Raw genomic sequence first — 15,398 nt, forward strand, 5'->3', positions numbered from 1 at the left:
GTCACCAGGGCACCCACCTCATTCTTCTGTGGGCCTGTATTGCCTCTAATGTTAGTTTGAAGAAGCTCTTTCTGCTGTCCTTGCCTTCTCTTGCAAGGCTTATTTCCAAGGAGGCCTTAGCTTTCCTGGTTGTCTCCCTGCATCCACTGACAACAGTTTCATATTCCTCCCAAGTGGCCAGCACCTCCTTCCATGATCTGTAGACTTTCTTCTTCCACTTGAGTTTGCCCAGCAGTTCCCTCTTTAACCATGTAGGTCTCCAGGCTCCTTTTCTTGATTTCCTACCTGTAGGGATGCTCTGATCTTGTGATTGGATGGAATGGTCCCAACTGTCTTGGGCCGCTTTACCTTCTAGTATCCTGTCCCATGGGATTTCCTGTAGCAATTGCTTGAAAAGGCCAAAGTTGGTCCTTTTAAAGTCCAGGATCATGACCCTGCTTGGTATTCTGTCCTACTGCACAAGATTCTGAACTCTCTCATCATTTGGTCACTCCACTTGGTCACTGCAACCAAAGCCACCCTGAACCTACTGCAACCAAAGTTGCCCTCAACCTTCACTGCTTCAATCAGACCCTCCTTGTTGCCAAGTTTAATACCCAACCACACTCCTCTCCTACTTGGCTAATCCACTATTTACATAGAAAAGTTATCATCAATGCACTGGAGAAATCTCCTGAACTGTGAATGTCTGGCTGAGCAGACCTTCCAGCAAATATCTGGGTAGTTAAAATCCCCCATGAGAATCAGGGCCTGCAGTTGTGAGGCTGCCTTCAACGGCCTGTAGAAGGCCCCATCTACTGCCTTGCCCCAATCAGGTGGCCTGTAATAGACACTCGCAACAGTATCACCCATGCCAGCCTGACCCCAAATTCACATCCACAAACTCTCAACTCACTCTCATCTACACCTGGACAGAACTCAGTACATTTTAGTAGTAGTACATTTAGTAGTACATTTCCAACATAGGTTGGAAAATAAACTGCACAGCTTTAATGATACAGTAATGATAAAAAAGAAAGACCATTAAATATATTAAAATATACACAAAACCAAAACCATGTTCTTCTCCCCTTTCCCCCAGTAATACTCACATCACCATTAAGGCTGCAGTGCAGTCCTGGAAGAGTCCTAGGCTGGCTTCCTAGAGTCACCATCAGTTGGGAGCTGGAGGCAGGAACACACAAACTCAGGATGGCATGAATACAGGATTGTATTGTATGGTCTTATCTATTACTCAGCATGAAATATTAGTGAGTGCTGAGTGGACCATAGTTGTGGGCCTGCACCCTACTAGCCCAGGAACATCATACAAACCCAGTGTTTCCATATTTGTCTATTAGTATCTTCAGAAAGTTATTCCTATACCAGAAAAAAAGCATACAGTATCATGCTTCTGTGAGCTTGTCTTAGATTAGAAAGGTCAAAGTATGAGAGTTACCTGTGATTCTAGCAATGACTGTAGATAACCGTATGTAAATAATAATGCACAGGATGCTGCTAAGTGCTTTGATCTAAAATCTAGAAATCTTGGGTAGCACTATAGATCTTCTGGCATTTCCAATACCTTATTTTGTAACTGAGGAGGTGATACAGTAGCTTTTCACTGCACAGTTTTACCTCAAGACTTCTTTCATAGTGGTTTTGTCAGGAAAAAGGGGAAGAAATCCATTTCAGTACAGAATGACAGACAAACTCAGAATTGCTGTCAGATGGACAAGCATTTTCTGGGTTGCTGTTGGCTTTTTTTGCTATCTCTTGCATTCTAGTGACAATTTTGAAACATTCCTCTGTAGTTATTTAAAGAGCTTAAGAACATCCATGCCAAAGGTCCACGCTGCCCTGTATCATATTTCCAGAAGCAGTGACCTACTCAGCTCTGGTGAAGGACAGAAAAAGTGTTTAATGATGAACCCCTGAATGTTCTTTCCAGTCTTCAACAGCTTGTTCTTATGAAGCTTCTGGGTGATAATTAGTGTCCATGTAATTAAAATTCTGAAAGAATTTCTCCTCCATAATTTGTTCACTTCCCAAAAGAGTTGATTTGTCCAGGAGCACAGTATCTGCACATCCAGTGACTAGAAATTCCACAGCAAGCAGTTATTTCCTATTTATTAGTTCTCCATGGATTTATATTCCCCATATAGTCACACAGTTGTCTCTTTTCTAGATTGAAGTCTTCTTTAAACAGATGTCATTCCATAAGAGTGATCATCCTTCTCTTCCTTCTTGAGATAAGAAAGTGCACACAATATTCAAGAAGCTGTACATATACAGATGTATAAAATGGTTCAATTGTAATATTTTTTTTCACAGTTCTAAACATTCTGTTTACTTTTTTGTTTTTACCACACAAAAGATGATATACTTGTGGAAATTTCTATTACTACCCCCAGATCTCATCGTTAAGCAGTAACAATGAAACTGCTGACCATAACCTTATATATGAAATAAGGATTGTGTGTATCAGGAACATGACTTTGCACATAATTCTTTCTCAAACCATATTTATTCTGACATAAATTTACTACCGTTTAATATTTTTTAACCTTCATGGGTCTGAAGGTCACCACTGCCCCTTCACTCCTTTACTTACTGAAGTTTTTGCAGTGCTTTGCTTGAATTAAGTAAAATATTCCTGCTTTTGCAGGAAGGTAAAATGCATTACAGTCCCTGCCAGAAAGAAGCTGTTGGACTGGAATATTTTAAGGCCTCAAATCTTACACGTGGAGTTTGCTTTTTGCTGCTATGAAATTGCTCTTCTGATTTTAATGCGAGGGTTTTTTTAACACAGAAGACTTCTCTTAAGATGGATAGCCTCCCTTATCTTTTCTCTTCATGTTCTATTCTGTTACTAAAATGTCCTTTTGACAAACATATTTCCACACAATTTTCTGATGTGTTTATGAGGTCAGTTTTCCTATTTATGGTGAGATATCTCTAGTTTTTTATTTAAACTAAGTATTGTAGTTGGTATTCCAACCTCAGTTATATTCTTGACACCCAAATTGGTGTCAGCAGGAGTGTTGACATTGATGTTTATCCCGGAGATTTTTTTGCAGAACCTGGATTTTCTCTTCCACATAAGTGGATCATCTCCTGTTGAATTATGGCTCAATAATTTTTCAGAGTCTATCTTCTGGTGCAGGTCTCATATATACTATTTTCATTTTCAGCAGCCTTACTGAGACTACTTTTCTGCACATTTGAAATTGATGACATTTGCAAAGAAAAAAAGAAACTTAAAGTTACTCAGTTCTGGAACTGAATGATCTTTATTGTAAAATCTTAAGGTAGAAGGACTTAAAAACACTCAGAACACCATTTTGTGCATGTAATGTCTCTACATTATAATGAGCCTTTGATTTATAGTTTGAATATTCTATAAGAAGCTGAATCTGTAATAGCAAAATCTGTAGTCCTTTCCTGTGAATTTTTTAAACTCCTTTTTTTATTTTTCTGATTAAGCAACTTTAAATCACTTTTGTCCATACGAACTGGTATTTATTGGTAGATATAGCACTTTTTTGTCAGGTTTTTTTTTGTTGTTGTTTTTCCCCTACACTTTTGATATAGTGCAGGTAGAAGAGAAAAAATTAACTGTTAGACATGAAAATTATTCTCATTGATTTTTTTTTTTAAATATATAGAATGATTTTATAGTTCCAGACAGGAATAAACAAATGTTTGGGAAATCTACTAATGAATTTATGATAGCAAATTTTTCATTTTCTGAAGATTTTCTGGAGTATTTCTGACTGAGAAAGCCACTCAATTGTACAAATATAGTGGTCAGATGAACTGCATCTCCTATTCACAATGTACTATCTATATGTTTTCAGTTTTTTATACTTACTGCTATTTTGTTCAGCCATTATATCTAGGGGAGTTTGTAATTCCCATAGCTCTTTTCTTCTTAGAATTAGCATACATTGGAAGTCCAAGATGGGGAGCAGAATGAAGCCCCCTGTGAAGAAACGATCAGTGCCCTGTTGTGCCACATGGATGTGCACAAGCCTATGGGACAGGATGGGATCCACCTGAGGGTACTAAAGGAGGTGGTAGAAGTGCTCACCAAGCCACTCTCCATTATTTATCAACAGTCCTGGTGAACTGGGGAGGTCCCAGTAGGTTGGAAACTAGCAAATGTGATGCCTATCTACAAGAAGGGCTGAAAGGAAGATCCAGGGAGTGACAGACCTCTCATTTTGACCTCGGTGCCAGGGAAGGTTATGGAGCAGTCATCTTGAGTACCATCACAGGGTACATACAAGACAGCCAGGTGATCAGGCCCAGTCAGCACAGGTTTACGAAAGGTAGGTCCTGTCTGACTAACCTGATCTCCTTCTACAACAAGATGACTTATCTAGTGGATGAGGGAAGAACTGTGGACATTGTCTATCTGGACTTTAGTAAAGCTTTTGACACTGTCTCTCACAGAATTCTTCTTAAGAAACTTACGGCACTTAGCTTGGATAAATATACCCTGCTGGTATGCTAATATACCCTGCTGGTATAAATATACTGCTAGATGGTTGGGCTGAAAGAGTAGTTGTGAATAGAACCAAATCTGGCTGGTGACTGCTCATGGGTGGTGTACCCCAGGGTTCAGTGCTGGGGCCTCTTCTCTTCAGTATGTTCATTAATGATTTGGATGAGGGGATTGAATGCACACTTAGTAAATTTGCAGATGACACCAAACTAGGTGGGTGTGTAAGTCTGCTGCAGAGTAGGGATGCCTTACAGCAGGACCTGGACAGGTTAGGCCAAATGGGCCCAGGCTAATTGCATGAGGTTTAACAAGGCCAAATGCCAGGTCTTGCACTTGGGTCATAACAACCCAATGGAAAGCTACAGACCTGGGAAAGTGTGATTAGAGAGCTGTAAGTTGGAAACGGACCTGGGGGTGTTGGTTGACAGTCGAGATAATATGAGTCAGCAGTGTGTGCAGGTGGCCAAGAAGGCCAATGGCATCCTGGCTTGTATTAGGAACACTGTGGCCAGCAGAAATAGGAAGGTGATCATCCCTCTGTAATCAGCTCTGGTGAGGCTGCATCCTCAGTACTGTGTTCAGTTCTGGGCACCTCCCTATAGGAGGGACACAGAAGTGCTGGAGGGTGTCCAGAGAAGGGCAACAAAGCTCATGAAGGGCCTGGAGCACAAGTCCTGTGGGAATGGCTGAGGGAGCTGGGGGTGTTTAGACTGGAGAAGAGGAGGCTGAGAGGAGACCTTAGAGGTCTCTTCAACCACCTCAAGGGAGGTTGGAGCAAGGAAAGAAACAGCCTCTGCTCCTTAGTGAGCTGTGATAGGACCAGAGGAAATGGATGAAAGCTGTGCCAGGGGAGGTTTAGACTGGATGTTAGGAAACATTTTTTTACTGAGAGGGTTGTCAGGCATTGGAATGTCCTGCCATGGACAGTGGTGGAGTCACCATCTCTGGAGGTATTTAAAAGGCATTTGGACCTGGTCCTTAGGGACATGGTTTAGTAGTTAGATTATGGTGCTGGTCAAAGGTTGGATGGGATGATCTTGGAGGTCTCATCTAACCTAAAACATTCTGTGATTCTGTGATAACAAGGATGTTGTAAAAAACTGCAAAAAATACATAGCAACTATGCAAAAATGTGAATTAAGAGATTCAAGAGGAAGCCTAGTAATGTTCTTCCTATTTATGAAATAATGATTTTTTAATATCACATGAATATGAACAAGTTTTTAGTTTTACAATTCAAGATTTATGCCTTGAACAAACAAAACATTGAACAACACTAATTGTTTTCAAAAGCTCAGAAGTATATAAATATATTTTTAGCATTTGCTAGTCATATTCTAGATCTATGCAGTACCGTATATGCCATGCTGGAGGCACAAAGTAGTGTCTATTAGTAATGTTGTCACTGTTATCAGCAGTGTTACCAGAGAAGAGAAAGGAAATTGTTATACAATTCAGTTCAATAGTATTTTTAATAGGTTTCAGAAGAAAGAGATTTAGGTCAAAGTTATTTCTAGACTCTGAACAAGCACTGTAAGCTAACATTTTCTATTCTTACTTGTTAGCACAGCAGTAAGTTGCTCTGAAGGTAAGAATGACCCTTAAAGTTTGTTTCTTATCATTGTAGACCATTTATAACACCAGGGGGAAAAGACTGTAAACCTAAATGATACTAGAAAATAATATTACCTAAACCAGTAATAATTTACTGGAGGAAAAGCATGCTTCCAGTTGGTTTATTTTTTGATTGTTCATGTTACCTGTACTAATCTGCACTTGGACATTTTCTGAAAACTACTGCTTAATATATAGCATTTTGCAATGTAATGTGAACTTGTAAAATTTTGTCAAAGAAATCCATTTTCTCCTCTACATTTGGCTTCAAAAGAAAGGTTTAAGTGCTCAAATACTCATAGGTCTCTACCTCATCAGCTAATCCTATGATCATTAGTACCTTTCTATCTCTACAATTTTTCCTTTTACCATATTTATTCTTGACATGTCAGAAGGGAGATTATAGAATCTGTTTAGAAGTCATCTATACAAAATCATTGAAGATTAAGAGTAAATTTGGTAATATCTTAACATGATATTATAATTACATTTCTTCAAGAAAACTCCAAAAGTTTTCACTGTATCTCTGTGCTATATCAAGAAAAATTTATTAGTCAGAGGAGTCTTCTAACAAAGACCTCTTGTATAAAAGGAATGTTGTCTTGACTTTCAATAGCTTAAATGTAGTGGTAAGTGACTGGTTGGAAATAACTGAAGATACGGGGTCTGAAATACGTTTCCACCTCTTTCTACATCGCCCTAATCTGCAAAATTTATTGTTCTTCAGTCCTAATGTGGCAAATCTATGCTCACACCATTCACATCCTTAGTGAAAATCCACCATTCTCTTTCAGTAACTCATGAGCACACTTTTGAAAAGCCCAAGGGGTCTTCATGCTTCTCTGTGAACACCCTTCTTATCAACCCTTTAGAAAAAGGTCTGTTCTTTGCCCAAGAGATTCAGTATTAAAAGGTAATATTAGAGAATCACAGCCCTTTGTTTACTTTCTCTTTCCTGTTTCTCCTTGTAGGTGTAATAAGAACAGCTTTGCCAAACATGGACAGAGAAGTGAAAGAACAATATCAAGTTCTAATTCAAGCCAAGGACATGGGAGGACAACTGGGAGGACTTGCTGGTACTACTACTGTAAACATTACTCTCACGGATGTCAATGACAACCCACCCAGATTTCCTAAGAGTATGTTGTATTCCAAATGCACTAATTTTCAACTAAGCATGACTGAAAGTATTCATGGGAAAAATCCTTTAGATAAGGAATTGAGAAAGAACACTATATCATGGGGAAATCCAGAATATAAAGGTTTTTTTATATAATACAAAACTCAATTTGCAAGTATGAATTTTGAACGCTTAAGAGGAAATATATCATCATTCCACAACCTGAGAGTCATTTCATTTACATTTTAAAAATTTTACACCTTAAAAGTACTCCTTTTTCAAGGGAAACTGGGTTATCCTCTTCAAAGTGCAAAAGGCTATAATCTATGTATTTCAGGTACCAATGACAGAACGGGCTCACTCTGAAGCACTGTTAATCAGGAACAGACCTTTTTACATTTCTTGGCCCAGACTATATCTGCTCTTGAAAACACAGCTTCAAAACAGTGATAATCCATTGACAATTCCTAGCAATTTTTATCAATTATCATATATGAGGCATTTTGGAAGCATGGCAATTTGAAGAGGTTCATAGTTTGTTCATGATTAACTTGTCACTTACTGCTCTCTTGTAATTTACTGAAGTTCTGTTTATTTTATACCTTCAAAATTCACAGTTATCTGCTATAAGTTATTAGTAAGGCAAATTCATATTACAATATTTGTATGAATCTTCAGTAAGATCATGGCAGCTTTTTACTTTGTATCTTTTTATTGCTCATTAATTGTAATCCCATTTTATGTATTATAAATGCCCCTTAGGTACCAAACCACACCTGAAACTTCACAGTTTTCTCTCATATAAAAAAGTTTTCCTTTTCTTTTCCTCAGTATGAAAATGTATTGCATTTTTTGCAAGCATGTGAGAATAATCATTTTGAGAAAAAGATCCCACATAAAGAAAAAAAATGAAGATTTACATTTGCAATCATATTTTCTCTGAGCATTTCTTCTATACCTCTATTTTGGTTGGCTATACACAGTTTCTCTCAGACTTCTGCCTCCAGATGTCTTTAAAAGACAATTGTTATTAGCTTGTTTGACAGAGATTTATTAAAACTGAGGGGGGGGTGTTTGCTTCTTTATTGTGGTTGTATAGATTTTATGGTTGGTTTTGTTTGCCTCCCTGAGACACAACTTCATTTTTTTGTAAGTTGTTATTAGATATGTTGTTTACCATTACTGACAAGATTTTTAATGGGTGTTGTGCATTTGCTGTGGGTCTTAAAAATGGTGTCTCTAGGTAACATCCACACTACTCACAGTAATTTAACTGTCACCACTATCCCATTCAGATTTTTAAAGTAATGTCCCTCAGTTTTATTTATTTCCACTTTTTTTTTTTTTTTTAATTGATTATAGCCATCATGTAATTCTGGCTTTTGTTGCTCCTGCACAGATATTGTGTTTGAAATCTTTAAACTTGCTGTAAAATTTAGACCTAAAGAAGTTTTACTGACTAGATAGTGTTAATACTGTTCTCTTCTATGAGTCTTATTTGGCTTAGAATTGCCTTTAAGAACCATCACTGTTCCTCCACTGATGAGGTCTACTTTGCCTTTCTTGTGTATTTTGCTCCTTGGCACTACACTGCCTGACTGATTTTTTTCTTTCCCACAGATTCAAAATATGCCTATTATGTTGAGATTCTTGTTTGGTGTTAGGCATTAAACATAACTGTACTAGTTTCCATTTTATCCCTTGGCTTTATATTGTGGCTTTCTTTCTCCTTTTTACTGGACCCTAGTTTAATTTTGTGTTACTTACTATTTCTGCATTTCCTACTGTACTCCCATCATCTTTTGTAGCATTCTTCATTAAAGAATGCAGAATTCTGGTGACTGCGTGCTTCATCTGAACTTGTACATTTGCATTTTTGCAAATCTTGTGCTTTCTAACACTTGCAATTTTTCCTATATTCTTCAGCTGGAATCACAACGGTTATAGGAAATTTTTTAACCTTTCTGAAGCCAATTTTTTGTATGGCCAAAATGAATTCTGCATCTTCGCTATTGGCACCCATTTTTTAGCAAGTGCCCCTGCTTTGCAATAATGTAAATCCCTTCTCCTTACACTTTTTTTTTCCCCAGCCAGGTGTTTAAATTTCTACCTTTCCATCTTTCTTTCCCTGACTACAACTAGTGAGACAATTTTCAGACTGTGCTACTATGCATGTTCTTAACTCCAGCTTTCACTTTCCAACTTAAACTTCACCTCTATGACCTCTGTCCAGCTTTACCTTATTTTGTTAGAGCTCACATGGACTGCAGCCGTTGGAGCCTCCTTGTGTTTCCTGCAACCTATCAAAGCATTTGTGAGATGCTCCAAATCTGGTTAACAACTAAATCACCCAGAAAGTCTCTTTGAAACAACATTCCTACTGTCTTTGTTCTCAGGACTTGTTAAACCACACACCACTGCAGTCTGTCCTTTTCCACTGGAAGCACTGCTGCTGGAAGAGTAGCACAAATTCAAGAGGAAATAATGTAACTGATTGGAAACTGAAAAAAGCAGTGCATTGACAAGTTTGATGGTCCCAGTGCTCTTTTCTGTGTCTTACTTTCTGTTGTGTATTTTACTGTCTTTGGTGTTAGGAGCCTTAGTAATTTTCTGTTTTATTGCATGCCTTCATCTGCTATGGCATTGCAAAAAATACATGATTCTCCCATAATGTCAGTTAGTGTTCATGGCACAGAGAAATCATGGAATGTATCATTGTCTTTGAAGAAGATAGCCTTGAGGTCTCATTTAATGCATGCACTATAGTGATGACGTTTTTGCCCAATAGTTGCTATGCAGGAGCAAAAAAAAAGAATCACAAGAGACCAAGCTTGTCCTGTGCTTTGCATGCTAATAGAGTTGAGAACCTTTTCCTTCTATTATATCAAATGTCACAGAAGCTGAATTAGAGCAGTGACTTGCAACAAAACAAAAGAGAGTAATATTGGTGTTTGTGCTGATATTGAAAATTTCAGTTACCTGAAATATTCTTTTTCTTTTTTCTTTTTTCTTTTTTTTTTTTTTTTTTTAGTGTGATCCAGACAACATATTTATAGTCCCATAGATTAAAGACTTCTGCATAATCAAAACAGTAAAAGCAATAATCCTTGACCAATACTTATCAAGTCCAATTTGGTTAAACAATATGTGAGATGATGTATAGCATGCCTGAAATTCACAAAGACACTACTATAACAAATGTATTTTTCTGATTTTTGTTTGAAAATGTTGCAATTATTTAGAGTAAATCCCTGCCAGGAAGTGGATATTTGTGCAGAATTTTAGTTTATGTGTAAAATAAGCATTGAAAATCTTGTCTAAGTAGATATCAAGTTCAGGCCTGACAACACGTAAGGAGTCCTTACTGTTGCAGGCACCAGGATTACTCATTGTTGGTCAATCAAGCTAAGAAGTCCAAGCACGGACTGAAAAAAAAAGGGACTGAAAGTCCTTTGACATTAACTCCTGTAGGCTGTGTTTCTGCATTGCATATTCAGGACCAGTTTCCCAAAGGGCTTGTATCAAAGATGTCATGCTACAGCTTACCTTATCAAATAAGCAGCTATTAATTATCACAGAATAAAATTTAAATTTATTTTCTGAACTCAGTTAAGCTAAAAAGAAAATATTTCACAGCAGAAGTGGGAGAACATATATTATTAATACTTGGAAGAAGCTACATTGATAAATAATGCATTACAAGCTTGCCAAAAAAATGCATCACGGAGCACCTTCATCTCATCAAGGGTCCTTTAAGGAGACAGGCAGGTTTTGAAGGGATATCAGCATTCAGTGATGAAAACCCACTGACTGTCCTGCTGAACATGCAATTTTTTATTTAGAGCTTGTGCTTTTGAACATATTCAGTGGGGAACTCCCACCTTGCATGTCTCACAGTAATGAGGAGTCCAACAAAGGGAAAACCTCTAAACATTATATATTTCTGTCAGAGTTTTTTGACCTGCAGGTATTTATTGGCCCACATTTCAGGAAGCTGAGACACTTCTGAAAACTAGTATGTTCTTTATAGCTAGAAGGAAAAAATGAATCTTAATTATTTTATTAGTAGAAATTAATTTCTAAAAGTGGTTTATAAATCTCTTTCCTGACTCTTCCATAGTATACTTTCTGCATTACTGTGCATGTGTCATTGTTAAAGGCGGAACTTTTTCATAAGTATTAAGTAAATGCTTCATACCAAAGTTTGATTTTTGCCACAAGCAGAAAAAATAAGGCAAAGGCTGAAAGGGAAATTATTTTTCCAATCATAGCAACCATGTTCAAGCAATTAAATGAAAATTTGGTGTACTACAACATTGCTTTGAACAAAGAAGAGAGGATAAAAGCTGTTTATCTGTAGGTATGCATCCTGGTCCAGAAGGCAACTGATGGCTTTTTTCTCTCAGCTACTTATATACATGATAACTGCTTAATTAAAAAGACAGCTCAGTACATCCTTCCTAGAAGCTACTGGGCTAACCCTTAATATATCAAACATTAGACCACTGAGTTAGCTGTAAGGACAGCTGTGGATTGCTTCCAGCTCTTGAAATAAGCTTCAAGAAAGGATGAATAGGTTATATTTACTCCAACATTTAAATGACAAAACCTGTGTAATTAGTTGGCATAAATTCTATTTTATGGAATCAAACCTATTAAGTGAAATGGTTGATTCACATTTTGTAAGGTTATTGTGCTTCAGTTTTTCTGTCCCTTTCTTTTGTTCACTCGTTACAGAGTAACTGTGAAGGTAATTTAGAGAAATAAACCCTTCTATGCTGAGCAATAAAAGCACATATGAATGATTTTAGTCAGGCTATGTCTTTTTATTTTACTCTGACATAAATATACTTCTAGAAGATAAAGCCCTTATATAGAAAAGTTGTGATAATTTTTTTAAAAGTCTGCAGTTTTTATTCTGATATTAGCAAATGAGAGACTATCCTCAACCTAGTAATTTGGGCTTATTTTTAAGATGTGTATTTCTAAAATGACACTCCCTTAATTTACCTTTTTCTTATTCAAAAGAACTATTTAGCTAAAGTTATGTTTTATCATATAATTTCCATCTCACAGCATAAATCAACATTGTAGGGAAATAATTGAAAACTGGTTTTGACAGAAGAAGAATTAATGTTTGGACCCAATATTGACTTTTGTCTGCTTGTTCACATCTTGGCTTTAAAAAACAAGAGGCTCTATGTTGTTCAGAAACCATTATCTCAGGGCTGTTTGGCAAACACATTTAAAATGTTCAGATGGCTGTAGAGCAAACTCTAGACATCACAATGGCCAGGTTTTTGTTGTGACTGGTCATTCTAGAAGCATCCCAGTGAAATCCATCAAGTTAATTTGCATAAAAGAGCATGGCAAATTTCCAGAAATGCTATTGTGCTTGGAAAAAAGAAATGCAACTATTCGTCTTTATGGTAGTGACACCTCAAATCAGGCAAGGTTGAAGGATTATTCCTGGGACTTTGCACATCATCCATCTGTCCATACTGTAGAACTTTGTGGCTAATTGGATTTGGATTTCAAGAGCTCCAGTGCAACGCATTTCACAGAATGTATTAAATCCTCTTCTGGAGACAGCAGAAGGAACAACAGTCCTCAATAGAAAAGTCTACAAAATGGATAAATCAGAAACCAGAAAAAAACCCCAACGCATTTATTTGATGCAGTTTCAGGAATTACTTGAATGAACTATTATTTGGATGATATATTACATAGATCTATCATCTATGTTACAATTATGATATCAGGAATAGAGTTTGCATATTATTAGGCTTTATATAGCATCTATTTTCAGGGATTATTTATTAGTTCATAGCATATTTTAATAGGATTTCTTTCAAGTATTAAGATATATAAAAATCTTTTGAAAGAAAAGACAGTCAAGTGCTGAATGTGGAATAACCTGCCTATACATACTTATGCACACACACTGTGGATTGAAAACACTTTTCATAGTTATTTGTTTATTGATTCTGGGAACCTTTGTTCATTACAGAAAGTACACACACACTATTTAGTAGAGATTCTAGTATATAAAAGCCAGTCAATTTTGTTCACTCAGTACTGTAAATGTGGCTAATTCAATTCATGTGCCTTTGAATCAGTCCTGCCCAGATTTTATTACAAAATTGGGTTCAGATGCAGAATGCAAGTTAAAGGTCTTCTGATTCACATGATACAGAAAGAAAAATCTTTTAACCCCTTGCTTTAGATAAGGGGCTTATGAGAGAGAAGTTGCTCAGCTACTGGTATCTGTTTTTAAAGATTTCAGAAGTATACAGCACAGATTCTACCCAGTAGCACATAGACATTTATAGAACAGGACTGTGTGATTAAAACATTTTGTTCACTAACCTAAACAATTAAAATAATAAAAGCAGAGGCTTTGTTTAAAAAAAAAACAACACAAAAACAAAGCAAAACAAAGCAAAAAAAATAATAATCCCAAGATGAAAAAGCAAACTCCAAAGATTTATTTCTTCCTTGCATGGACAGTTGCCTAGAAAACCTATTTAGGATTAAGATTCAGAGCTCCGATGTACCTAATTAAGTATTTTAGCACGTCTGACCAACCTTCTTGGATGTTACTGAGATAGAGAAGTATTGCTTTCTTTTGTTACACGTTGAAAGTTGCACTTCATATGTAGCACTTGTGTCTTCATTGGCTCTTGGAATGAAACTGAGTCTATCTTTAATTGATTAAAGAATTTGCCTGGCAGGTAAGATGCCCTAATTCAGTTCAAGCAACTAATTACTTATTTTATACTGAATGAGAGATACTTACACAGGACAAATGGACAGATTCATTGCAGACTAGCCTGTAGGAAGTGATTAGGTGGCAGATGTCAGAGCTTGCTTTGATTCTGAAAGGGAGAGAAGGTTGAATCCTGGCCTACTCCACCTTTTTTAATTTTCTAACCACTATGCTATAAGACATAAAGGGGAAAAAGCTGCAGCTTTATTTTGTAAACTAAGCTTAAATCTTTTAATCTCAGAATTACCTTGGTTAGAAAAGACCTTCAAGATTATAGACTCCAACAAGACCTTAAGTTAGCCATATCCCTAAACACAATGTCTGTATGACTCTTAAATACCACCAGGGATGACCACTGCCCTGGGCAGCCTGTTGCATTGTCTGATACAGCTTTGTGAAGAACTGTGAAGTGAATCTGTGAAGTGAAGAATTCTTCCTAACATCTGCCATCACCTCTTACTCTACCACTTGTAACTTCACTGCACTGACTGATCCCAACCTCTTTACAACTTAGAGTTAGAGAGTGATAAGGTCTCCCCTCAGATTTTTCTTCTTTAGGCTAAACAAACCTAGCTCTCCCAACTGCTCCTCTTAAGACTTGTGCTCCAAATCCTTCTTCAGCTTTGGACACACACTCTGGTGTCTCAGTGTCCTTTCTGTAGTGAGGGGCCCAAAAGTGAATGCAGTACTTGAGGTGCAGCCTTACCTGTGCTGAGTACAGGGGTAAGATGATCTACCTGGTCCTGCTGACCACACTATTCCTTACTCAGGCCAGGATGCCATTGGCCCTCTTGGCTGCTTGGAAACACTGCTGGCTTGTGTTCAGCCAGCTGTTAATCAACACCCACCAGGTTCCTCTCTGCTAGGCATCTCTCCAGACACTCTGCCCTAAGCCTGTAGTGCTGCTGGTGACTGTTTTGGCCGAAGTGTTGTACCTGGTATCTGGCCTTGTTGAAACTCGTGCAATTGGTCTTGGCCCATCAATCAAGCCTGTCTAGATCCCTCTGTAGAACCTCCCTACCCTCAGGCAGATCAGCACTTCCACCCATAACACTATCCTCTGCAAATTTACTAAGGATTCTATCCCCTCATCCAGATCATTGATACAGATGTTTAACAGGAGTGGTCCAAGTACTGAGCCCTAAGAGACACTACTATGACTGCCACCAACTGGATTTAACTCCATTTACCACAACTCTCTGGGCCTGGCCATTCGATCAGTTTTTAACCCAGAAAAATGTATGCCTATCCAAGCCATGAGCAGTCAATTTCTCTGGGAGAATGCTTTGGGAAACTATGTCAAATACCATGTTAAAGTCAAGGTAAACAACATCGAAGCCTTAAGCAAAATAAAAAATCTTAAGCAAGTCTGACTTGCACTCACCTGTTAGTTTTAAACTAAATCT

General features: G+C 37.4%; 1 protein-coding gene across 2 annotated transcripts in view; it reads left to right on the forward strand.

The window, feature by feature from the left end:
• CDH12 (cadherin 12) overlaps positions 1-15,398 on the forward strand; it is a 142,343-nt gene that overhangs the window by 74,427 nt on the left and 52,518 nt on the right. For both annotated transcript variants that reach the window (XM_008490509.2, XM_030444861.1), the window contains one exon: positions 7,075-7,242. In XM_008490509.2, coding sequence (XP_008488731.1) covers positions 7,075-7,242 — 168 coding nt within the window. The remainder of the gene's footprint in view (positions 1-7,074; positions 7,243-15,398) is intronic.

The sequence above is a fragment of the Calypte anna genome, chromosome 2 (genome assembly GCF_003957555.1).
Source record: "Calypte anna isolate BGI_N300 chromosome 2, bCalAnn1_v1.p, whole genome shotgun sequence".
Lineage (NCBI taxonomy): Eukaryota > Metazoa > Chordata > Aves > Apodiformes > Trochilidae > Calypte > Calypte anna.